This window comes from Monodelphis domestica, chromosome 3 (assembly GCF_027887165.1).
Source record: "Monodelphis domestica isolate mMonDom1 chromosome 3, mMonDom1.pri, whole genome shotgun sequence".
NCBI classification, from domain to species: Eukaryota; Metazoa; Chordata; class Mammalia; order Didelphimorphia; family Didelphidae; genus Monodelphis; species Monodelphis domestica.
This window is the reverse complement of record NC_077229.1, coordinates 434,784,460-434,811,369: the sequence shown is the minus strand read 5'-3', so window position 1 is coordinate 434,811,369 and position 26,910 is coordinate 434,784,460. Positions and strand designations below refer to the sequence as shown.

General features: G+C 36.7%; 1 protein-coding gene across 14 annotated transcripts in view; it reads right to left on the bottom strand.

Annotated features, from left to right (window-relative positions):
• Nucleotides 1-26,910, bottom strand: part of NEDD4L (NEDD4 like E3 ubiquitin protein ligase) — a 444,249-nt gene that overhangs the window by 290,258 nt on the left and 127,081 nt on the right. For 13 of the 14 annotated variants that reach the window (XM_056824470.1, XM_056824464.1, XM_056824466.1 and 10 more), the window contains exon 2: nucleotides 23,866-23,939. In XM_056824470.1, coding sequence (XP_056680448.1) covers nucleotides 23,866-23,939 — 74 coding nt within the window. Of the gene's footprint in view, nucleotides 1-23,865; nucleotides 23,940-26,910 lie in introns of those variants that run through there. The other variant, XM_056824479.1, reaches the window with a different exon arrangement.

Below are 26,910 nucleotides of genomic sequence, written 5' to 3'. Positions count from 1 at the left end.
GGAGAGAAGGAAGGGAGAGAAGGAAGGGAGAGAAGGAAGGGAGAGAAGGAAGGGAGAGAAGGAAGGGAGAGAAGGAAGGGAGAGAAGGAAGGAAGGAAGGAAGGAAGGAAGGAAGGAAGGAAGGAAGGAAGGAAGGAAGGAAGGAAGGAAGGAAGGAAGGAAGGAAGGAAGGAAGGAAGGAAGGAAGGAAGGAAGGAAGGAAGGAAGGAAGGAAGGAAGGAAGGAAGGAAGGAAGGAAGGAAGGAAGGAAGGAAGGAAGGAAGGAAGGAAGGCCACTGTGAGTTCTCATGAGAGATTCTACGGTTCCCTAGAGCTCTTTGCAGCTTACATCATTCCCCATTTCCATATCTCTCCTCAATAAAAAAAAAAAAAGATGCTCATTTTTTCACAGTGGGAATTTGTAGTTTACAGGAAGTTCAGATGGGCCCTCTTGCTGAGAAACAATGTAAATAGATACCAGGAAGCTTAGTTTACAATTAGCACAGTTTTTTAAAAATTGTACAACACAGCTGAATATGAGTGACTAGCATTTGTTGGGTGCTCACAAATCTTGAAACCATCCCCTGCTTACAGATGCTGAAAGACAACACACTATTTTTCATGGATGACCATGATCTCAACTGAAGCAAGAGTTAGGGAGAGGGGAAAAAAACACACTTGAACACTTCTCAGGGAGTTTTGCATTTTTCATCTAATAGATGTAAATATTTGATTCATTCAAATACTTGCCCTACAAGTCTTAGCAGCAGCATAGTCCCCTTTTTGCTCTCTAGAAAACTCAAATTTCCCCAGCTCTATTAGCTTGGAAAAAATATTGGAAAATCTCCTCCCTTTAATTCCACTGAGATATAATCATGTTTAAAAAACAAATATTATATTTGGTATTTTTACTCTGTGAAATACATGCTATAAATATTATTATCCCAATTTTATAAATGAGGAAACTGAAGTATGATGCATCTGACTTTTCTGTGATCATACAGCTAGTTTTTAAGGCATTATTTAAGGCCAGATTCCTGACTCCAACTGTAACATTCTTTTACACTCCTAAATATTAATGCAGCAACAAAGATCATCTTGTGCATTGGTTAAGGTCCTATTTGCAGTTCTGTTTATGAAAAATAGTCATGTAAGTGTTTTCAAGTGAAAATATTCAGTCTAAAGTCAGATATAATTAATGGAAATGCAAACAGAATATCAAACAGGAGACACTTAAGAAGGAAGGAAAACTAAGGAGTAAACAACAGGGGAAAAAAGTGTTAACAATGGGTTTCTTCCCATTATAAATATCTCTCACTCAAATCCAAGTAGGGGCATTTGCTAATGTGAGACAACATGTTAACAGAGGGAAGATCAATGGTCGGTGATTGTGAGTAAAAATCTTTGGTTAAATTCCCAGCTCTACCACTAATAAACTATAGAGCTTTGAATAAATATCTTCCACCCTCCTATTGCTAGTTTCCTCATCTATAAGATGATTTGCCAGGTGTAGATTATACAGATCCTTTTCAGGTGGTGGCGGTGGCTGTTGTTGCTGTTGTTGTTGTTGTTATTGATCCTTACCTTCTGTCTTAGAATGAACACCATGTATTGGTTCCAAGGCAGAAAATTGGTATGGGCTAAGAAACAGGGGTTTACCCCTGGGTCACACAGCTAGGAAGTGTCTGAGATCAAATTTGAATCCAGGACCTCCTATTTCTTAGTATGGCTCTCAGGACACTGAGCCATCTAACTATCCCCAAGATCCATTTCAGTTTAAAGAATTGAGGGTTTTTAAAAAATATATACCCATATCATCACAGGGCAATAGTTGGACAGTGTTGGACCTGGAGTCAGTAATTCATTTTCCTGAATTCAAATATGGCTCCAGATACGTACTGGCTATGTGATCCTGGGAAGTCACTTGATCCTGTCTACCTCAGTTTCCTCATCTATAAAGTGAACTAAAGAAGGAAATGACAAGCCACTTAAGCATGCTTGACAAGAAAATCCCAAATGGAGTCAGCAAGGAAGAACACTGAAATAACCATTGTACAATTTAGAGGAACTACATGAAGGTTGCTTTGAGAACCACCCCCAAAATTTTAGGAGAATTTAAAGGCAAGTTTATAAATCCACTGTTGTACTGAGGCTTGAAATGTTTAGATATAGTTTCAACTTCAAACAATCAAAAACAACTTAATTGCAGAATAGCAAGGTACCTTATTTTAAGCATGGCTATCTTCTCCATTACCAATGCAACAAGTCTTGTTGCTGGTTAAATTTCAAGAAAGCAGACACTGACAGTTATAATACTACAAATGGAAAGTTCCCAACTAATAACAGCTAAAATGCATGGCGAGTAAAGGAATGTCTTGTGTTCTGGGACTTTCCAAGTTATTTGCACATAAAGCTCAGAAATCTTTTCTCAGCATAAAATAAAATCCAAAGAGGGCAAATCATTGAGTGGGGACTAGGCAACCAAACTATAGTATTAGAATTAGGTAGCACTTTATTCTACTTTTTAAAAAGGGGGTGGGGGGAATTCAGAGATACCCGGGAAGAAGATTGTAAGAGTTCATGAAGAGTCAACCAGGGAACAAAACATATCATGACTATAATAATGTAAATGCAATTATTACTAAAATAAGAAAGCTAAGTTGAGATTAATCATAAAACAATTTCTTAACTTGAGGACAGATAATGATGCCATATGTCTAGAAATGAAAATCGATGAATGATTTCAGAGACAGTCAATGGGTCATTGGGTTTTGCTTGGATGTTTTTCTTTGCTAAGAAAGGGTAAAAGGTAAAGCAAAAAGACTGTCTGGAAATGGCTGCGGTGTCAAAACTAAAGGCAGCATTAAAGCTTCTTTTCAAAATACAATAAAGCTTTCTGCTTCAATGTCCCAGGCTGACAGGCTTTTATCAGCATAATAGGAACTCATTAATGACTTATAAAGTACATTTTTTTCAGGGATTACCTTCTAGGACTACTGACTTTAATATCATTTTGCTTAAAAATTATATTTAATTGCACTAACAAAAAATCTCCTCCTTTGTGCTTACCTTAAGAAAAAGGAGCTAAAAGTCTACATTGGAAAACATGGAATAAAGTACATAATGGGCATGACAAAGTTCAACTTTCTTCTTACTGTTCTCTTGATTTATTGCTATTTTCAGCTGTTTTAACTGTGTCCAACTCTTCCTGACCCCATTTGGGGTTTTCTTGGCAAAGATACTTGGAGTGGCTTGCTGTTTCCTTCTCCAGATGATTTTACAGATGAGAAAACTGAGGCAAAAGGGTTAAGTGATTTGTCCAGGGATCACATAGCTAGTAAGTGCCTAAGGTCACATTTGAACTCAAAAGATAGTCGTACTGATTCCAAAAGCAGCACTGTCTATTGCATCTCTGTCTTGGCTTACAAGGGTTTAATTTATTATTATTATTATTAATTCCATAATTTATTTTTCACTAGGTAGCTCCCCCAAGAGCTCCTTTTTTTGTTGTCTTGATTTATAGACACAGTGACTTCTTTCCTTCCTTTCTCCCCCTAATTCCCACTCCCAATTGGTCACTTCAAATTTATCTGCTCCCTATCCCTTGCGTGAGGAACATAATGCACTATATTTTCCTTTCATTTCTTGAATGACTTTATGAAATGGCAATTGCTTCTAGAAAGAGCATGATGAGAAAGAAAATGAAGTGGTACTATTGACTCAAGAGATTTTGATAATAATACCTTGTAGGAACTTATTTCCTTCATGCCAGCATTTAGGAACAAAACAAAATGGCAAAGAGTAGAAAGTTTGATACTGGAAGACCTGGGTTCAAGACCTGAACCTGGGCATTTCTCTTCACTTTTGGGGGTCTTAATTCCCTCTTCTGTGGCATGAGGTTAGAATAGACCACCTTGAACAGCCCTTTCAAGTCTAAAAGGTATGAGCCTAAGACAAGCCTTTTGCAGATCCCAGATATTCAAAAACAGAAGAGAGGTAGCTCTAAGACAATCTACTTCAACCCATAGTTGAACAAGGTCCCTTTTTTTCGCACAATGCAAGATCCCATTAAACCATCAAATTATCCTCAACCCAGTAGAAACCCCACACTATAACATAACATTGATTTTTATATTTAAAGATACTCAATCAATGTTAATTGTGATTTAATTTTGACTCTCGTAGAGAACAAAAGAGACAGGAAGATGGAACACTGTTAACAGAAAAGCTAAGAGTATATGGGGATGAGGATGTATAAATGGAATATTGTCACATCCAATGAAAAATTCTATCATTCTTTCTCTATTACCTACCTGGCTCCATAACTCTTACTTTCTAGGTCCTTTTAAAATTCCATTTCCAACTCCTACCTTTAAAATTTCCATAAATAAAGTGCTAGAAATATAAAAGCAAGGCTCTATATAAAACTGGATGTCTGGATACAGGGAAAAATAACCCATGTCCTGACAGTGGTATTTACATCAGCTGTCCGGCATCATGGCAGAGATGATGCATGTGTGCCAAGCAGTTAAGAGGTACTCTTGTTTTGGAACAGCCTGCAAATCTCAGATACTAATATGAGTGGATGGAAAGTTTCCAGGGAAGAAATTAAAAGCATTTCTTCTGACACTTAAAGGCTAGATTTCCAGAAACCCAAAGCTTGGTTACTGAAGGACTACTTCGCTGGGGAACAAACTGCCACCTTTTCCTGTCAAACTGAGCTCCTTAAATGAAACCAGGGCACTAAGCTTTCTGGCCACAGTCTTAAAACAACATGAATGCCACTCTACTTTGCCTGCTAATTTCAAATATTTACTCAGGAAAATGAGTCCTGTCTTCAAAGCCTTTCAAGGTGGCAATTTTTGTTTCCTGTTGTAGCCGTGTTGGATAGAAAGGCATGTCCTGAAATTGGTCAACAGGCATTTTATTAAGTACTTACTTTATGGGAGGGCCACTAGGGACACATAGAAAAAGCAAAAACAGCTCACTCAAATAATGGTAGAAACAACATGCATGTAAGTAGGTAAATATAAAATAAAAAGATTGGAGATAATCTTATAGAAAAACAGCTAGGCGGCATGGGGGAGAGAGGGCTAGGCTTGTAGTCAAGTAGACCCAAGTTCAAATACTGCTTCAGATGCTTACTAGTTGTGTGACCCTGGGGAAGTCACTTAACCCTGTTTGTCTCAATTTCCTCATCTGTAAAATGAGCTGGAGAAGGAAGTGGCAAACCACTTCAATATTTTGCCAAAAAAACCTCAAATGGGGTCATGAAGAGTCAGGCACAAATGAAAAACAATATTATAGGAGAAAGCACTAACAGTTGGTAGCAGAGGGTATGGGAAAGGCAGAAATGAGCATCCTTAGAAGGTAACTTTTGAGCTGAATCTTGAAGGAAGCAAAGGATTTTAAGAGATGGAGGGATTTGAGGCATGGGGAAAGGTCAGAGCAAAGGCACAGTAAGGAGATTTTAATAAAGGTGTGAGAATCCCAAATACATAGTCAAATGATATGAATAAACAGTTTGAAACCAAAGAATTGCAAATTATTAAAAGCTATGAAAAAATGTTCCAAATTACTAATAACAGGAACGAATATCGAAAACAGCAGTGTCAATAGGCAAAGATGACAAAAGATAATAATGGTTGATTTTAGAGAGGTTGTAAGAAGATAGGTGATCTAATGCACTGTTGATAGAGCTGTGAACTTTTGGGGAATGACTTTTTGGGAATCCAATTTAGAATTACACAAATAAAGTGACTAAAATATCCAGATTTATCTTTTGACCTAGAGATTATAATGACTAAATATGTTCCTGAAGGAGGCTGATGAAAAGAAGTTCATGTCAAGATTTAAAGCAGCATTTAAATTTAAAAAAAATTTTACTTTTTCTAGTCACATGTAAAAACAATTTTAACCCTTTTAAAAAACGATTTTAAGTTCCAAATTCTCTCCCATCCTCCATTTCCCTCCCTCTCCACGTTGAGAAGACAAGCAATTTGATAAAGGTTATACATGATGGCATCACATTTTGTCATAACAAAGAATTGGAAACCAAAGAGAAGCTCGTCAGAAGAATGGCTAAACAACTTGTGATGCATGAATGTAATGGGAAATTACTTTGCTATAGAAAATGATGAAAAGCATGGATTTACATGAAGCAAAAGGAGAGTCAAGAAAATATATACAATAACTATTACAATGTGAATGGGGGGAAAACATCATAAAAGTGAATGTTGCTAAGTTATAAAGAACAAATAATCTGACTGCTCTTTAGCCATCTGGAAGCTAGATGTCCTGCAGACATCTGAAACTCAACACATCAAAACCAGAGCTCATTATCTTTCCCTCAGCCCAACTTCTCTATTACAATCAAGGACACCATAATCCTCTGGGGCACACAATTATGACTTCTTACTCTCCCACTCTATCCATAGTCAATTTACTTCCAAATCTTGTCCTTGCTTTCTATCTTCATAACATTTCTTGTACATGCCCCATCCTCTCCATTCACAAAGTCACTATCCCAATAAGTGCCTTCATCTCTTCTCACCTGGGCTATTACAATAGGGTTCTAATTGGTCTCCTTTACTCAACTCTCTCTCATCCTATCCAGCTTCCATTCAACTGCCAATGTGATTTTTCTAAAGCAAAGGTTTCACCCTATTGCCTCCCATCCCCTTTTCAATAATCCCACTGGTTCCCTGGTAACCTCCAGAATCAAATATAAACTTTTCTGTTCAGCATTTAGAAGACTTTCCTAGCCCCTTTCTATCTTTCTAATCTTTCACTTTACTCTCCTTCATTAGTAATGACAGTGATGTTGAGGATGATGATGATAACTGACATCTATGTAGTGATTTAAGGATTACAAAGTGTTTTATTAATATTGTCTAATTTTAATTTATAAAGTTTACAAATTTATTATATTATAAATTTATTTATAAGTATTTATATCTTTTTAATTTTACACTTATATTTTATTTTTAAAATATATTTAATTTATAAATATTGTCTCCATACAACAACCTTGGAAGGTAGATGCTGTTATTAAATTCATTTTTAAAAATATAAAAGCTGAGGCAGATAGAGGTTAGGTGACTTGCCCAGCTGGGGGCACATAGCTAGGAAGTGTTTAGGTTGGATCATTAGAACTTAGGTCTTTGTGACTAGAGGTCCATTGTGTCAACCTGGGCCATGTCCCAGCAACACTGGCTTACTTGTATTTCCTAAAACTACAATACGTACATACTAACAATAACTACAAAATAATAACACAAACTACAAAAACTTGAATAAAATTCTCCATTGTCCAGCTTTCTGCTTTGCCCTAGTCATCCTCTATTGCTACAATGCTCCATCTCCTTCACCCAAGTTTCCTCATAAACTCCAAGAGGCCTTTCCTAATCTTCCCAGATACTACTAATGCCTTCCCCTCTAAGATTATCTTCCATCTATAACTACCATCCATTACCCATTACAACTTATTACAGTCTGAATACATCTTGTATATATTAGAATGTAAGTTTCTCAAGGACAAAGACTCCCAGTGCTGAACACAACACCTGGCACATGAAGGTACATTTTTGTCAATTGATTTCTTCAAAAGAACATCAAATGGCTTCTTTTCCTCCCTATGTATTTGCTAGTGATTTGACATATCACATATCAGACTGTAATATACAGTACTAATAAATGACTTCCTTAAATTCAAATGCTTTATGACCTCACTTCAGTCAGGAATATCACTTTACGCTCAAATGGATCTATGATTCCCTCTGGGATGAATTAGCAACCTATTCAGGCTTGCCAATTCTGTGTAAACTTCAACTAAGTACATGCTTCCATTGAGTTTGCAAATGGAGGCAGAAGCCAGGGGCTCTCCTTGCTTCCATCTGGTACCGCAAGGATATTAGGGTAGGGATGTCCACTGATTATCTCTCTTAGTTGATAGCTATTCCCATTTAACCAACTCATCTTTTTTCCCCCCATCCCCATCTCAATATCCCTAAATAAAAAGTCAGATCTTCTCACCAGGACCCCTCATCAAAATAAAATTAAGTCAGTTAATTGTGTAAGGAGGGTGGGAGAGAGAGGACTGAGGAAATACCCAACTCCAGCTGCATAATTTCCAGATTCAAGCAACCAACCAACCAAGCATTTATTACACACCTACAGTGCTTCAGGCACTATGGTAGACTGAAGATACCAAAACAAAGATTAAACAGCTTCCTCCCACAAGGAACTCACATGTGAGTGGGAGGAATGTGCGTGGCCATCTAGAGGAATGTACAAAACAGATATAAAGTGAAAGGCTGCATGTAAATAGTGTCTGATCTAAGCTTTTAAAAGAAACTTAAGGTTCTAACAGGGAGAGGTGAGGAGAGTATATCCAAGCATTGGCAAAGCACAGAATTGGGAAATGGATTGTTGGAAAACAAAGACCAGTTAAGCTGGTGAGCAGTTGAGGATGATACTAAGCTCATGGACTTGAGTTATTGTGCTCTTAACAAACATAGGGATGTTTGGAAGATAGCTGGGTTTAGAAAAAATAAAGAATTTTGTTGTAGACATATTATCATGCTTAAAAAGTCTATTGATGACATCACTGTCACCATCATCACTCACCATTTATCTAGCAACTATTATACACCAGCTACTGTGCTAAGCTCTTTACAAATATTACTTCAGTTGATCCCCACAACAATGCTGGGAATTGGAAAGTTGGGATTAGATATATCCCCATTTTACAGTTGAGGAAACTGAGTCAAATGGAAGGTAAGGGACTTGTCCAAAGACAAGGCAGAGGTTTAATTTGAACTCAGATGTTCCTTTTCTTTTTTTCTTTTTTCCCCAATTCCTTACCTTCTATCTTAGAATCAATACTGTATATGAGGGCTCCAAGGCAAAAGAGCTGTAAAAACTAGGCAATGAGTGATTTGCTGAGGGTCATACACTTCAGAAATGTCTGAGGCTGGATTTGAATGCAGGTGTTTCTGAACCCAGATCCTCGCTCTATCCACTGCACCACCTAGCTGCCCACACAGAATCCATGTGAGTAGATATCATCAAAATGGTGTGTAGAGATAAAAGAATGCTCAGAACCTATTCTAAACATACTAAGCCAAGATTTCTGATTTTTGTAGTTTGAGTGAAATGCATGTTAGGTAGCTTAGTGTGCAACTAGGTGGATAGAACACAGGACATCTACTAGTTGTGTGACCTTGAGTAAGTCAGACTCAGTTTCCTCATCTGTAAAAGGAGAATAAATAGTACTCCTCCCATGAATGTTTTAAGGACAAAATGAGATATTTGTAAAATTCTTTGCAAACCTTAAAGCATTAACTTAAGCACTAGCTATTATTATTAAGATACAATATAGAAATTTGGATGATTACAAAATATAATTTCCCTTCCAATAGTAAAATGACTTGGAGAGGGTAATAAACAATTAAAAAAATAAGTCTTTAGATTAAGGTTCTTTAAGGTACATTTCTACTTGAATGGTCTTTGATTTAGGGATTCTAAGAAAAAAACCTGGTTTTAGTAGGCCATTATGCCCTCTCTCACTTCAATCCCTCTCCAAATGTAGGTGCTCGTTAGTATGTCAATAATTTCATGGGTCAACAAAGAAAGAAGAACTGTTTCTTTCCTAACAAGGAAGGGAATGAATGTTAATAATCAATCAGCAAACATTTATTATATCATATGCCAGGGACTATGCTAATCTCTGGGGATAAAAAAAAAAGGCACAACAGTCTCTACCTTCCAGGAACTTAAAAATCTAATGAGGAAGAAAATATGCAAATAAATATATACAAAGCAACCAGGATACAAGCTAAATAGGAAGTGATCAACAGAGGGAGGCACTTGGAATTAATCAGGGTTGAGAAAACTCCTAGTAAAAGATGGGATTATAATTTGGATTTAAAAGGAAACAGGGGAGATCAGTAGGTGGAGCAGAAGAGGGAAGAGCATGGAGGACAGCCAGAGAGAATGCCTAGAGAAGAGATAATGGGGCGCCTTGTTTGTGGAAGAGCCATTTTTTTTTTAATCCTTACCTTCCATTTTAGAATCAACATAGTGTATTGGTTCTAAAGCATAAGAGTAGAAAGGGCTAAGCAAAGGGGGCTAAGTGTCTTGTTCACACAGTTAGGAAGTGTCTGAAGCCAGATTTGAACCTAGGACCTCCCATCTCTGGATCTGGCTCTCCATTCATTGAGTAATCTAGCTGCCCTCAAAAAGTCATTTTAAAACGAAAATTCACGTTAACATCAAAACAAATGACTCAAAAATATTTTTCAAATTACTTTTCATATTCCCAACCATTAAAAAATAGTAAAGTGCCTCTTCCTCCCTTTGACTTTAAATGCCAATTCTTGAAAAAGAAAGAAAATTGCAAAATGTTTAATGACTACTTACTTATTTTAAAATGATTATATTTATTAACCACCCAGTTTCTTTTTCTAACCACCTCTATGCTATTAAGTCCCAACTCCCTACTTAAATCAGTCATACTTAAAAGGGTTGTCAAAGTCTTCTTAATTTGGCTGTTTCTCAATATATTGTCTCAATGTCCTTTCTCCCATCTCTGTTCCTTAGAAAGGGCTGTCCCCAAACCTGAAATACCTCCTCACCTCCACCCCTTAAAATCATTAGCTTCCTTTATAGTTCAGCTCAAAAACTGACTCCTAAATGAGACCCTTTCCTGATGCCCCTTACTACTATTACCATTGTCTCCTTCCCCCACCCAATTACTGCGCACACATACAAGATGCAAGTGAACTAGGTGCTACAGCAAATAAAACTCCAGGTCTGGAGTCAGGAGGATCTGAGTTCAAATCTCTAGCTGTGTGACCTTTGGCAAGTAACTTAACTCTATATGCCAATTCCTCAACAGTAAAATGAACTGGAGAAGGAAATGGTACCAGTACCTTTGCCAAGAAAACTTCCAATGGAGTCATGAAGAGTCAGACAGGACTAAACGTGTGCATATAGAAGCAATTAGAGAGCAGGAACCTTTTTTTCTTTTTCTTTTTCTTGTATCTTGCAGGTCTAACAGAGTCCCTGGCTAACAATGAATGCTTATCAATTGATAACACTGTTGCCTAAATAAGACAACAGGTTAATGGAAAGAAGACTAGAATGAAGGCTCCAAAGAACCAGGTTCAAGAACTGAACTCTGGCTTTTCCATCATTTACTTATACTACCTTGTGAAATTCATTGAACTACTTTACACCTAAGTTTCCTCATCTATAAAATTGGAATCAAAACAATAACTTTATACCTTCATTGGATAATTGTGAGGATCATTTGGTGGGGCTGTAGAACATTTTGTGGCTCTAAAAATCCATATAAATCTAAGCTAATAGCAACAACAACAATTATATCTTACCCAACTCTACAATTTGTGGCAAAGAGATAGCAAATTTAGAAGGGGTGGATCAGTATGTATTAGTGCTTATTATCAACTTGAACAATGATATTATCTACTTCAAGCCTGGGATTAATTACAGGATGGAATCTGAAATGGAGATATAAACTTATGATCCTCTCCAGTGTCTCCTCATTTATGTAAGATTCATTATGACTTATTTTGTTTGAAGTACTTTATTATGGATCTCCAGAACATTTGAAATATCTATATTCACAGATATAGCAATTATATTCCAAATACAAAACAAGACTATTGAATATTCATACCCAGAGTTAATAACAGTAATTTCTATTTTTATTATTATATTCCTCAGAAGACCTAAGTATGTGGATATAAATATATACAAGGGGTGTGCTAGTGTATATGTTTAACAACCAGCTCTTTGGCAAAAAAATGCAAATATTTATTTGTAAGTTTAACTTGCATTATTAACATTTTCTCCATCACTTTCTTTAGTGTGGTCAAATACTCCATATGTGACCTAACCAGAACAGAATGTAGAACTATTAACTCTTTTGTTCTTCATGTAACTTAGGAGGTTCTTTGGAGGTCTAACCCTAACCCACTGCTAACCCATTCTGCTCTTGTCTTTATAACAAAACTTAAACCTCCTCCATCCCATATGTAAGGTGATTTTTTTAAACCCAAGCATAGATTTTAAGATTTTAATAAATTTCATCATATTAAATTTGGCATATCATTCAATTCAATCAAGATTGTTTTGGATCATGATTCAGATGAATGTTGGTAGCATTCCAATGAAGAATTTCATCTCTACCAGACACCAAATCAATATTACATCATACTCTGATGTTTTTGTTCTCGAAGGAGTTTCTGGGGATAGGAGTAGTATTCAAAGAAACTTAGAAGGAATAACATCTTTAGCAGAAAAAAATTCATTAAGCACTCATACAGAAAGTTTTTCTTATGTATAATATATTATATAAAATGACAATATGTAACCTAGTATTATATATTATACATAACGTTATATTGTTATACATTATATAACATTAATAGATAATATAATATAATGATAGCTTATTATTATTATGAAACTATCCAACAATATAAACCAAAATCTCTACCAAAATAGATATCTGAATAAAAATGGACTAAAATTGGTTGCTACCAGGTCATCAGATTTGAATACCAATAGATAAAAACGCGCCTGACAGCCACCAGAGGGCGCTCCAATTCCCTGATACATATAACACAATGGACAGACATCATGTTTTTTACTGTGCTAAAGGGTACTTTTTACAGTTCTTTCCCTTGAAAAATTGTTATCAAGGTGGAAGTGATATGCAGAATAAAGTTGTGTTTTCTTCAATGGATTTGTAGTGACTACAATGGAGGGAAAAGATAAGATTATTACTAGCTGAAAGATTTAAAGTAGATGTGGTGCAGAGAGCCAAAGGACCCAGGGTAATGAATTGATCCCAACACCACCGTCTTTTCTTCTTGCCTTAAGCCTAAGGAGGTGACTTCATCAACATATTTATGGAATGCATAAAGCAAGACAAATCCAAAGGTGGAAACATCAGGGCAAGTTATGAACATTTTGGGAGCTAAAACTCTTTCACTGGCCATTTACTCTGGGGCAGTTTTTAATATCTAAATTTCCTGAAGTCTGATTCGCTGCTCCAAGTTTCTTCCAACAAATGAACTTAATACACTTTCGCAGGATGGCATCTAGGGATCAAAAGATTCTAGATCTGAAGCTGAAGGCCAGCCATCTAATCGACCCCCCTCTTTTACAAATGAGAGAACCGAGTTCAGTTCAACAATAAACATGCATTAAGCATCTAATATGTGCTAATCACTTAGAATAAAAAGAAAAGTAAAAGATAGTCTGTGTTCTCAAGGAGCTCACTGTCTAATAAATAACTTATGTATGGACAAGTTACATACAGAATAAATTAGACATAATCAACAGAGGGAAAATGCCACCATGAAGGGGGATGAGGAAAGCCTTCCTGTAGAAGATGGGATTTTAGCTGGGACTGGAAGAAGAACAGGAATCTGAGATGAGGAGGGAAAACATTCCAGAAATGGGGAACAACCAATGAAAATGCCCGCAGACAGGCGATGGGGTGTCTTCCATAAAAAATTGTGAGACCAGGGTCACTGGATCAGGGAGTTCATATAGGGGGAAAGAAGGCATTCTGATATAACAAGACTGGTAATGTCTAAGAAGATTATTTGCCCTAGATCATACAAGTAGTAAGTTTCAGAAGTCACAAGTGAACCCAGGTTGTCTAATTCCAGGATCCTGTGCTCTTTCCACTATATGATACTGGTATCTTCCTCTATGCAAGAAATCTAGAAAGACTGATTGACTGCAAATAACAACCTGATTTTCCCAATAAAGTCCTCTTCTTATTCCTCATCATTGCCTTGAAGTAATTCTGGATTCTCTAAGATTCTACTCATGAGCAAAATCTCTGATAGCTGGTAACAAGCTGCAAAGTCCTCAGTGTGGGCTCAGTGGTAGACTACAAGCACTAAGTAATCACCAGAAGGTTTTCTGAGGGATAAACCATCTTGACTAGAGCTATTGATGAGACAGTTTACTAAGGGACCGATCAGCCAAATCTGCAATATCCACCTTTAGAGAAAGTATCCTACCATGATGAATCTGTAGACCTGGACTGATTGAGAAACAATAAAACTGAGGAGGAGCCAAAGCAGCAACACATGCATCAATATGCAAACTCTACTCTTATTATTAGTTCAAACCAGTGAGGGGAAAAGATTTCATTTAAACACTTTCCTGAAGCTTTCTGCTATACATATGAGTCCTATGGGCCAAGAATACTAACAAGGACTTTAAATAATCATGACTTCTTTATAGAGGAAGTAAATTAACTCACCTATGTCACCAAGAGACAAAAATGCAAACAAATTTTGAGGCATATTTATTACCCATTCTGATGGCCTCCATATGCTAGAAGAAAAATGTTAGTGCATTATCATTTATGGGTAAGGTGTGTTTTATATCCCTAGTGCTGATGTCACACAATATGAGTACGAATTCTGTTTGCAGCTTTAATGAGTGTTTAAAGTCATATATTCCCTTTTACAAAAAAAGTCTTACAAGAGAGCAATAAATTTAAAGGGAGAAGATTTATTAAAAGAAAAATAAAACACCAAGTTTTAATTGGAATACACTACAGTACCTTAAATTATGTGTCTTCAACCCATACATACCAATTTTAAATTATTTATAGCAATTAATACGGATTTCCATACAATGCAGAGAGAATAATTATTTTCCTTCAAAATAACAATGTTTGGTCAATTGTATTCAACTTGCAGCATTAGGTTTAGTATTGTATAAATGACATTGAGCAGGTGATATTTTAAGTGCATAGCACTGAACAGACAAAAAAAGGATTGAGCACCAAAAATGTTACAATCCCTAAGGGGTATACCTAATGCGTACAACAGTTCTGAGGAAAGAGATCTTAATGACTGACTGCTCATGGCCAAACGCAAATAGTAACCCTGCCTTTAAACTTCCCTATTTTTCATGGGTCATTCTCCAGATGTTATTTACCAAGGAATGTATATCAAAAATTGTGTGTGCATATCTGTGTTTCAAAAATCCACTCCCCACTTAATCCTATATTCCCACATGGGCTTCTGGCTGCCAGAAAGGAATACGGACATGATAAGTTGTTTGCAGTGAATTTTTAAATATATGTAATTTTATTTATTACTAAAAGGTTAAAAATGCAACATCTCTACTGAGAAGATGCAAAACAATAGCACACAGTGGGAAATTCTTTTTTTTTTAAAGCTCTGGATTCCTTTCTTTTTGATAATCCCAATTTTATAAAGAACAGAATTTAATCTTCAACAATAATAATACCATTATTTTGGTAGTGTTGCTAGTTGTCGACTTCTAAACTTGCACAATATAACTCAAGTCACTTCATAGTTCTGCTACTAAGGATGGGTAAACCTCGGGCTATGGTTTCTAGGCTCCTGAATTTCTAACTGGTAATGGCACCTGACACTTGAAACTAATATTTCCTGCCCTTTTTTATCCCTATATTTCCTCTCCTCTACAACTCCCTAAATAGATGAAGTCACAAATACAAATGTTCAAAAAATAGAGAATGTAAAAAAGAATTCACTAGCACTTGGAAAGCCAGAGATAAAAGAGGAAAATGTGGGGGAAAGGGAGGGCCTGAAAAAAAAAAAAGAAAAATTAAATGGCTCTGTAGGTGGTAGACCACAGATATAGGATGCTGTGTGATGTATTTTGTTCATTGTTTTTCTTCTTGAGGAGGGAAAATTTTATGAGGCTAGTTGTAAGAAAATCTACCCAGAAGCAAACATGCAAAAAAAAAAACAAAAAAAGGCCTGAAGAGTTGAGTTTTTTGTTTGTTTTTTAAAGAAGGAACTCAAAACTCAAAGAGAGAATAAGTAGAGCCGGAAGCCAAAGGGGGGGGGGGGGGGGGAATGAGGGTATAAAAGGGAGGGGAGGTAGCATAAAGGAAAGAGAAAGTGGAAAAATCATGTAAAGACAAAGGACAATGGACCAATGTGCATCATTGTCCAGTCCTGACTAGAATACTGAAATTCCCCAGGAACAGTTCCTTTACCCTGGGCTATAATTGATACCACTGTGCTCTACCTAGCCCAGTAATGTCCTACACTACATCAAGTTCTGTTTCTGTCTTTCTTTCTCTCTCTTTTGCTCTCTGTCCCCCCATCAGGCAGTCAACTATTCTCATCAGTCTGAGCTGCTGGCAGTGCGCAGGCATCTAAAAACAACTTCCTTGTATACTATCAATCCAAATATAGACCATGCTTGCCCCCACTACCTGACATTCAAACCTGAAGGCAGTCTATAATCAAGTTCTTACTGTAGTATATACAGCTTAAGCCTCCCTACCAGCAGCAAAAGCAGTAACAATTACTTCCCCATCGGAAGACACAGACAAAAGCTGGAAGATACTTACATCCAGAAGTCTATCTGGGGCTTTGCCCACAGAGCATCTAAATGTAGAAGGCATTGCCAAATGGGAGAAGAAAAAGAATACTTCCCAAGTAAATGTGTCTTATTTCTTGCCCTGGACAAGGAATTTCTAGTTACAGATCTGTCCAGGACAGATATCCATGCTGGTTGTATAAAGGAAAGGAAAATACATCTTGTCTTCCTTGCTCCCTTGGACTCTCTGCATTACGACCTGCTCTTTGTCTGTTAGAGGTACAGACCTCATTGCTAAGGTTTTCACTCTTGCTCCTGCCTCCCATGGGTTTAGAAAGAAGTATTCATGAGGAGTGATGGGAAAGTATCTCTTGGATACTTTAACATGGTACTTCAGAACTGGCTCATAGGCTCCGAGTCACTGAGAAGAAATGGTGCAGGGGAGTGGAGGTGGAAGATCCCATGTGATAGTGGTGTTTCTGAGCTTTGTTTGTGCCTTAGTGAGTAGAAGAGAGGAAAGAAGAGGCATGTGGGGTTTTCTTGGCAAAGATACTAAAGTGGCTTGCTCTGAAAAGCCAATTTTTAAAATTATTATTTGGCATATCTACTTTTGCGGATGTGGAAGGATGTTCTATATACTTTTTATTTTACAAGAAATGCGTATTTTTAAATATGTCCCAATGCCCTCATTCCCCCATTGAGAACATTTTAATCACTTGGTAAATTTCCACATCAGTCACATTTAAAAATGTGTGTCTTAATGTAGAGATTTATCACTTTTCTTTCTCTGTCAGGAGGTGAATGGGGTGTTTCATTTTCATTCTTTTGAACTCATGGCTTATCACTGTGTTAATCAGCGTGCTAAACTCTTTCAATTTTGACTTTGCATCTCTAATGTTATCCTGTAAATTGTTTCCTAGTTTTGCTGACTTTGCAAAGAAAAATTTAGAGGTCATCCCTGGTCCTTCTGAAATTGTCCATTTTGTCATTTCTTGTAACAGAATAATATTCCATTACATTCATATGCCTTAATATATAGTGCTCATTATCTCATCTGATATTCACAACAACTCTGTGATGCAGTTCCATTTTTATTCAATCATCTCAGTCCAATTCTTCATGACTCCAAATGAGGTTTTCTTGGCAAATGTACTGAAGTGAGTTGTCAATTTCTTCTCCAGTTCATTTTTAGAAATGAGGGAACTGAGGGGGCAGCTGGGTATCTCAGTGTTTTGAGAGGCAGACCTAGAGATGGGAGGTTCTAGGTTCAAATCTGTCCTCAGACACTTCCCAGCTGTGTGATGCTAGGCAAGTCACTTAACCCCCATTGCCTAGCCCTTACCATTCTTCTGCCTTGTGTCATTGCCTGTGTACTGACTCCAAGGCAGAAGGGAGGAAGGGAGGAAGGGAGGAAGGGAGGAAGGGAGGAAGGGAGGGAGGGAGGGAGGGAGGTAGGAAGGAAGGAAGGAAGGAAGGAAGGAAGGAAGGAAGGAAGGAAGGAAGGAAGGAAGGAAGGAAGGAAGGAAGGAAGGAAGGAAGGAAGGAAGGAAGGAAGGAAGGAAGGAAGAGCAAACAAGGTCAAGTGACTTGTGCAGGTTTGCACAACCAGTAAGAGTCTGAGGCCAGATTTGAACTAAGACAGATGAGTCTTTCTGAGTTCAAGCCTGGTACTGTATCCACTGAACTACTGTGTTGCCCCATTCTCATTTTGCACATAATAAAAATCAATGCCAAGGGAGGTTAAGTGATTTGCTCAGAGGGAGAAAACCAAGGCAAGATTTGAACACAGGTCTCCCTGACTCCAAAACCAATGCTTTATGTATTATGCCACTTAGCTAAGTGCCTCAACAAAAGGAGCTATTATAAATATTTTTGTACATATAAAACCTTTTCCTATTTCTTTGGACTTTATAGACCTAATGGTGGTATGACTGGATCAAAAGGATATGCAGAATTTGGTAAATTTCTAGGCATACTTTCAAATTATTTTCCAGAATAGCTGTTTTTCCTCTAACTTGTGAGGCTGTCCTAAGGATTGAGTGTATTATTTACCTGTTTTTTAGGGGGGAAATGTTTTCTCCTAAATAGATCAATGTCTTTTGCATAACTTTGTGTAATGATTTCCCAGTGGGAGCAGCAGCTTCTATTCTGCTATGGGTTAGGAGATCATGTTTATTATAGCTATATGTAAACTAAGAGCAAATGGGCTCTAAAGAGTTCTCTTAAAGGGACAGCTAGGTAACACAGTGGACAGAGAACCAGGCCTGGAGCCTAAAATTGAGAGTCAGGAAGGCATGAGTTCAAATCTGGTCTTAGATACTTCCTAGCTGTGTAATCTTGAATGAGTCATGTAAGACAATTGCTGGTTTAGCCCTTGTTGCTCTTCTCCCTTAGAATTGATACTAAGACAGCAGGTAAGGTTTGTTTTTTGTTTTGTTTTTAAGAGTTCTCTTATTAGTTAACTGCATGGGTTTGGGATGTCACAAAGATCATGCACTATTTTTACTTGCTCAAAGGTCTTTCTTAGATTTAAAAGCTTGAAGGAGTTGAAGAATCATATAGGTCTCTCCTCTCATTTTTCCATTCAACAACATCAACTCAGCTTACTTTCATATGACTGAGGTTAATGAATGACCTTCAGATGAGTAAGCATCACTACATTATACTATAGTGTTGTGGTAGGGGTAGGAGGAACAATGGTGGAAAGATGGAAAATTTGAAAAAATACAGAAGACAAATTCCAAAAATTTATAACCCAATAAGAAGGCAACACACACATAAATAGAAACCACTTAAAGTTTTAGTTTAGTAAAAGGCATAATGAATCAAGAGACAGAGACTGAACCAAAGTCTACTCTTAACAGGCTTCTTTAACTTAGGTAAGTCACAATCTTGAGTTTTTTCTCTCTGAGCTGTATAATTAAATGGCTCACTGGAGCCAAATGATCTCCATGGTCCCTTCTAGTTCTAAGTCCTATGATTTTATAAATGAGAAAGTCATGGCAAATAATCCAAGTACCTTGGGGAAAATACCAAAGTATTTTTAAAGAAAATGTGTTGGTTTTAGTAAAGGTAACAACTAAACCTCTTTCTTCTGCAACTGATTTAATAGGATCATGGGCAAAGCTGGATGATCATTTGGTCCAACTCCTTCATTTTACTTCTAAAGAAACTAAATATTGGGGAAGTTAAATGACTTGCCTAAGGTTATATACAGGGTAGAATCACAAGTAAAATTAGAACTTGGGCCCCTGAGTTTCTTTAGGGTGGCTCATAAACCCCAATTCAATCTCATTAGGCAAAATTCATTTTTGAAATAACACCAGAATTTGGTATGCACTTCTTGTCAAGTTCTGAATGGTAATATCTTATGCTGACAAAATAGAAAGTCAAGGTTGTTAACAAGGTCTAAACAAAAAGACAAAAATATTATTGGACACTCATTAGCTGTGTGACCTTGGGAAAGTCAGTTAACTTCTTAAGGCTTCAGTATCATCATCTATAAAATAAGAGTGTTGTATCCTAATGTCCTTCCCATTTCTAAATCTTTGACCCCATGAGGCTATGTATTTTTTAAAAAACTTTCAAAAGAGCTATATACAACTATTTCATTCTATTATTTCAGTATTGTCCACTTTTCTTCTTTTCTCCAAATTTGATAATAAAATATTCCCTCTGGTTAAAATAAAAGGTAAAAATCTTAATAAATGATCAAGTGGAGGTCTTGGGCAATTATTTGAATAGTGTGGCTCCCTTCATCACAATCCCTTAGTATTAAAGGATAAAATCTAGTTTCATCAATTTTGAAAAATGAGGTCCAAAGAGCACAAAGATTTCTCCAGATTCAACTACCTAAAGACCAACAGAGATGGGGTTAGAATTCAGGTCTCCTAATTTTAGCATCCTATTTGTTAAGACCTGCCTTTTGTTCTGGCCCCTTTATACCAAGTATCTCCTCATCAAGATTTGCCTATGGGTCCTTGGCAAGACCAATGGCAAAGACTTGGCAAAAAAATCCTATGATTTTCTACTATAAGAAGCTTCTTGACTGAGGGAGAAGCTGGCTTAGTTTCAAGGTCTCTTTTGTTACTAATGTCTAATTGCTCACATGACTTCTGATGGGCAAGTCAAAGGCATTGGCTTTATCTCCTTGGGTATCTATAAACTCACTTGGTTTGTAGTGACTTTAGGGAGCAAACTCATTATTAACTGCCTCGGTTTATGATACCATTTCAAAACACATCTTGGTCTAGTCACTCCTACGTCTGTCTATTCTGTCCCAGTCCATGCTTCCCATCTTGGTCTCGTTTATTCCTGGAAGGCAAATGCCCAGACTTAACATGTTAAGACCATCAGTTCATGCATAAATGGTGACTTGGGATCAAATTGTCTGCAATGATTATTATTGAAGCATTGAGGCTTTCTTTACTTACTATACAATCGAGTCCCATAACTAACTTCCACATGACATTATGTTTTTGATCTTGAATTCCTACCTAAATGACTTGTGCCTGCCCCTCCAATAGGTCAATAAATCTAAATAATATGAGTCAAACCAAAAGAAGATAGAGGTCAGGTATGTGGAGAGATGAATTAATTTCTCTGAATGAATCTTCACATTCACCGTAGATAGTGTAAATAAAGAAACATCAAACAGTTAACTGGAATAATTTATCCATTTTTCTATAGTTAACAGATATCCTTTATTTTATGGGATGGATAGACTCCATTCATGGACATGACATAATTTATAGATACCTGGTCTTACAGTCACAAACTTCTGAGTTCAGGTCCGACCTTTGTAACAGATTTGCTTTGTGATCCTGGAAACATCATTTAGTTGAGGCCCCTAGGTAGCACAGGCATTAAGTTGAGAGGACTTGGGTTCAAATCTGGCTTCCAGATACTTCCTAGGAATGTGACCTCTGGGCAAGTCACTTAACTTCAATTGCCTAGCCCTTGCTGCTCTTCTGTCTTTGAGTTGATACTAAGACAGAAGGTAAGTGATGAGAGTGGCAGACAGACAAACAGAGGGAGAGAGTGTTCTTTTGTCTCACTCAATTCCAATCTGCATCAAAGGAGGGAGATTCTATATAATTCTCTATACTCAATGAAATCACAGGTCTGAATCCTCACCAAAAAAATGTTGCATTACAGTTAACTGCACAATATACTTGTGCCAATTGAATCCTATTTACTCCTAGTTTCCATTATAAAATTAGAAATGTATACAGGGAGGGGGGAAATGGCATCCATCTTCTCACAGTGAAAGAAGTTACAATTTTTTAATGAAGGGGATAAGTAGATATCTCTTGTAGATGTTTCATAAAAGTTGGCTGAACTGAATTTCTAGCATGATAAGACAGAATATAAAAACAGTATATCTTCCCCAGAAGCCCAAGATCCAATGAAGTCTTCTACTTAACTTAGAATAAAAAAAATTAATATGGATGGTATCACCTCCCAGTTGGAACCAATGTGCCACCTTCAGTCAACTCTTCACTCACCCTCTCTCATCCTCTATATTCGAGCAATTGCCAAGCCCTATATTTTCTATTTTTGTAGAGACTAATTGACATGTGTGGAAAAGCCAACAAATCTTGAACTACTGCAAAGTTTTCAGAAGGTTTGGTCTCTAAATTTCTATGACCTTTTATTATTATTATGTGTACAAGAATAGGATGTTGCTTCCATGAATTCTATAACTCAGACTATCCTTCCTCTGAGAAGTAAAAATGAATCTATATTACTTGCTGCAGGAAATATACATCCATATACACATTTATATTTAAATACGTTAACAAGTAAAGACAGTTATTTGGCAAGTCACAGAGTACAGAAACAAAGAGTAATGTGACTGGAAGCTGGAAAGATTAGTTGGGAACAGTTTGCTAAGGGCTTCTACAGCCAAAGGAATTTTATAGTATCTTGATCTTGATGATGATGATGATGATGATGATGTTGACAATGAGGATGATGACAAAAATAGCTAGTATAGTGCTTTAAGATTTGTCATGTGCTTTACAAACACTATTTCATTTTAGTCTCATAACAACAGCCCTGGGAGATAAGAGCTATTGTTATTTCCATTTTATAGATAAAGAATCTGAAGCAAAGGTAGCATAAACTATTTTCATGAAAGTACATTGCTATAGGGGCAGCTAGGTGGCACAGTGGATAAAGTGCCAGACCTGAAGTCGGGAATACTTACCTTCCTCAGTTTAAATCTCAGGACCTACCTCAGGCACTTATTAGCTGTGTGACTTTAGTTAAGTCACTTAACCCTGCTTGCCTCAATTTCCTCATCTGTAAAATGAGCTGTAGACGGAGTGTAAATTACTCCAGTATATCTGTCAAGAAAACCCAAAGAATTGAATATACCTGAAACACAACTGAACAAAAACACAGCTAGTAAGTGTCTGAGGTAGGATTTAAAAGGTGCCATGTTTGATACAGTTAAATGGATAGGGGAGTTAAATGGTCAGATATGTACTTAAAGAAAATAACTGGCAGCAGGATATAAGATGACATGGAGGTGGGGTGCCCAGAATATAAGATAGAGATTTGGGTCTATAGCTCAAAGGAGAGACTAGAGCTAGATGAATGGACAAGGAAATCATAGTTCCATGGGGAAAATGAGGTGACCAAGGGAAAGAAAAGAAGAAAGATGTGATAAAATCAATATTTCAAGATTAATCTGCCAGTGTTTCACACAGAATGTCAAAAGTACTTCATTCAAGAACCTCTTAAAAATCCCCATTTCTTCCCTCAAGTCAAATCCAAACTTCTGATTATTCATGACTTTCTACAGTAACCTGAGCAAGTTAACAATCTTGCTTGTTAAATTAGATTATCTTCTCCATCTTGTCACTAAAAATATTTTTCTCTGAAATGACTTTCCCTAAGATTTCTTCAAAACTTTTAAAAAGGCAAAATTCTATATTCCATGAAATCTGGTTATAACTTAATGCAAATCACATCCAAAATCTTAGTTGGGATTAGTTTGGTTACTTTAATCCACTAGATAAAAAGATATATGCTAATTATGGAGATTTATTAAATAAAAAGCAGATGAACATTACAATTCATACTCCCTACTTATCTCAAAATTCTTTTAGGAAAATCTCTAGCAAAATAAACAAAAATAACATTATCTCCAAATAAATTTTATTCTTCAACTACCTTCAAATACTTTTAATATAAAATTTAATGTTCTTTTTACCCTCATAATGGCAACATTCTCACACTTATAAATAACAGTAACATACAACAGCCACATTACTGCTAGTATCCCCCTCCCTTGAAAAAATCAGAACTATGAACACCCACAAACCCTGCTAAAGGGTGTAGAAAGGTCATTTGTCCTTTGCCTGATACAAACCTTGTTGTTTTTTAAACCACTTTATAGAGGGATAATAATCTCAACTCCTTTACTTCCACTCCCTTCTCCCTTGAGTTCTTCTGTTTATCCTTGAGTTTTGAATACATAAAAATGGCACATACCTTGCTCCAAAGATGTCTTTTTTGGCAAGATCAATTCCAGAAACAACTTTCACTCTGAGGATGCGTGATTCTCCCTGTTCAGGGGGGAAAAAAAAAACAGAAGAGAAACAATGTCTTATTTTTTAATGTCAAATTTTAGAGGCTACTGCAAATGACTGCAGAGATAACCTAATCCATCATACTATCATACTCAAACACAATCATTGACCCAGGGGTGACTGAGGTGAAAAAGTCAAAGGGTTCCAAGCACAGACAACTGAGGCTTCCTTTATCTGAAAGTAGAAGCAACATTCCATTTCCAGAAAGTCTATGAGAAACCAGTAGTTGTTAGTATTATACCTATACCACTGATTTGCCACTATTTCTTAAGCAGTTCCAGATTGTAGAAATATATTTTGAAATCTTGGTATGGCTAGACAGCCTTCCTTCACATTTTTTAATTGATTTCCTTGATATTCTTCACCTTTTATTTTTACTAATGAATTTTGATATTTGTTCTAGCTCTGTAAAATAATTCTTTGGTGAACTGATTGGTATGGCATTGAATAAGAAAATTAATTTAAGTATATGCTTTTTTAAGACAGGGACTTTTTCATTTTTGTTTTTATCCCCAGCATCTAGCACAGTGTAGTAGGCACTTAATGTTTGCTAAATTGAATTGACTACAAATCTTCCCCGAAGACCCACACAATAGGCTTGTTAAAATTCTCTGATCCTCTGATAATAACTTGTAACTGGTAGAATAGGTTTGGAACCTAGATAGAGTATTCCAACTCCTTAATTTATTTCTGTTTTTATTGTGTTTTCTGATACAATATTTGGGGTGGTAGGTTACTCTCTTTGGAATTGGAAAGGAAAGAGGAGATGGTTGCACATCCTTCCATGAACAAGATACTAAATATAATCTGTATACACACTGTGGAATTGGAGTATAACAACAGCATATTGATCTTATCTTGATTTCCTGAAAGCAAAAAAGTCTCAAGAAAGATAAGAAATGACCGTCATACTGTAAGGAAACACATGACAAGATGTGTGACTATCATAACAATTTATCATCAGATAGAGACCAAAGGTAAATATCTGTACTTTCTGAAGCATTTTATTGCTTTCATAAAATCATTGAATGACATTTTGATCCCTGGTTGTGACTTTAGAAGAACTAAATATTTAACTAAGTTGGCTCAGGTGATTAAAACATTTCTCACTCAAGGGTCACATTTTACATATTGGCTTATTCAAGGATAGAAAACACTGTGTTGGTCTATTTGTGTTTTTATGCTTTTTAGTCCATTTTGTTTTATTCTCCCATTCTTTATCAAAAGGCTTAAGAACAAATGACACTAAAGTACAAGAAGTCTCCAGCTAAAATGCAGACTTATATAAGGTTTATTTATTTATTTGATTGTTTAGACCTCAGAACATGCTTTCTCTACAAATTGAATGCTATTATTATTACTAGGCTCCCAGGGAGGCCCACCAAAATGAACTTAATCCATATTGTAGCTGAAATAATGTCTACTGAAAAATGTGTTCCAAGTCCTTTCATTTCCCTGGGCCTCCGTTTTTCATTTGTAAAATGGGAATTTGAAGTAGATAATAAACCTCAAGTTGATGTTGTTCAGTTATTTAGTCATATCCAACTCTTCATGACCCCATGGACCATAGCTATCCATAGGGATTTCTTGGTTAAGATATTAGAATGGTTCCTTCTCCAGTAGATCCAATAGATCCTTTTGTCAGTCAGAGATTTTTAAGTGGCTTGTCCAAGGTCACACAGCTAGTAAGTATCTGAGATTGTATTTGAACTCAAGTTTTCTTGACCCCAGTCCTAGTGGTCTTAACCAGTGAACCACAATTGTCTTCACCAATTAAGAAGTGTTTCTAATTCAGAACTCGGGATGCCAGGAATATGGTTCTTAGCACTTTTTGCCCTTTCCCTCATTCTTATGACTTCCCTGCTAGAAGGGAATCAGAAATTCTTCACACCATCACTACTAGCTCCAATATCTACTAGCAGCAAGAAAATATGGGAGACTATGCTTGCATTAAGTCCATTTCTTACCCTCACCCTAACACAGAGCTAAGCAAGTCATTCCTGTGAATGACTATTTGCAAGCTAGGGAGTTAGCTATGTTAGCCATTTCCCAACTCTCCCCTCATACACACATTTTACTATTCACATTCTAAAGTCTATATTTATATTACTAGCTATAACCTAGGAAATATTTGCACAGTGACAAGAACACAGTCAATTCTCAATTAATACTTCCTGAATTTAACTGGAGGCAATATTGTGTAGACAAATCACCTCACAGTTGCATATACATTCCTTTTGCTTGCCCTAAATACCTTTGATTTCCCATTTCTTTCTTGCCACCTTTTTTTTTAATCACTGTCTGTTTTTCACTACCTCTTTGCTTCTACCACTGACTGATACTATTGTCATTCCATGATATCTATGTCCTACATGATCTATGCCCACTTTTTTATCTCCCTCAATCACCTCCTTCTCTGTATTTCACCTAGTATCTTCCCTAAACTACACCTTCCCCTCTCATTTGCCTATTGTTCCATTCCATTCCTAATCCATCTACTCTTCAACTCCCTTGCCCACACTTTTTCTCTGTCCAATCATTATATCCATATAATGTATCCTCCACTTAAATTTCTGACCTGACTACTCCCTATCCTTTTTCTCATCATCTCTTTGGCCCTGCCCTCAACCCACTAATGCTCTTGCTTTCCACCTCTCTTCTCCACTTGGAAGGAACACACTCATTTATTAACTACTACACTCCAAGCATTGTGCTAAGCACTTTAAAAATATTATCTCATTTGATCCTCACAACAACCCAAGGAAGGAGTTGCTAATATCATTCCCATTTTACAATTGAGGAAACTGAAGCAAACAGAAGCAAGTGGCTTGCCTGGGGTGCCATAGTTAGTAAGTGTTTAAGGCCATATTTGAATTCAGGTTTCCCTATTTCCATATCCAACTACTCTACTGACTGTTCTACCCAGTTTCCTCTAATCCTCAACTCT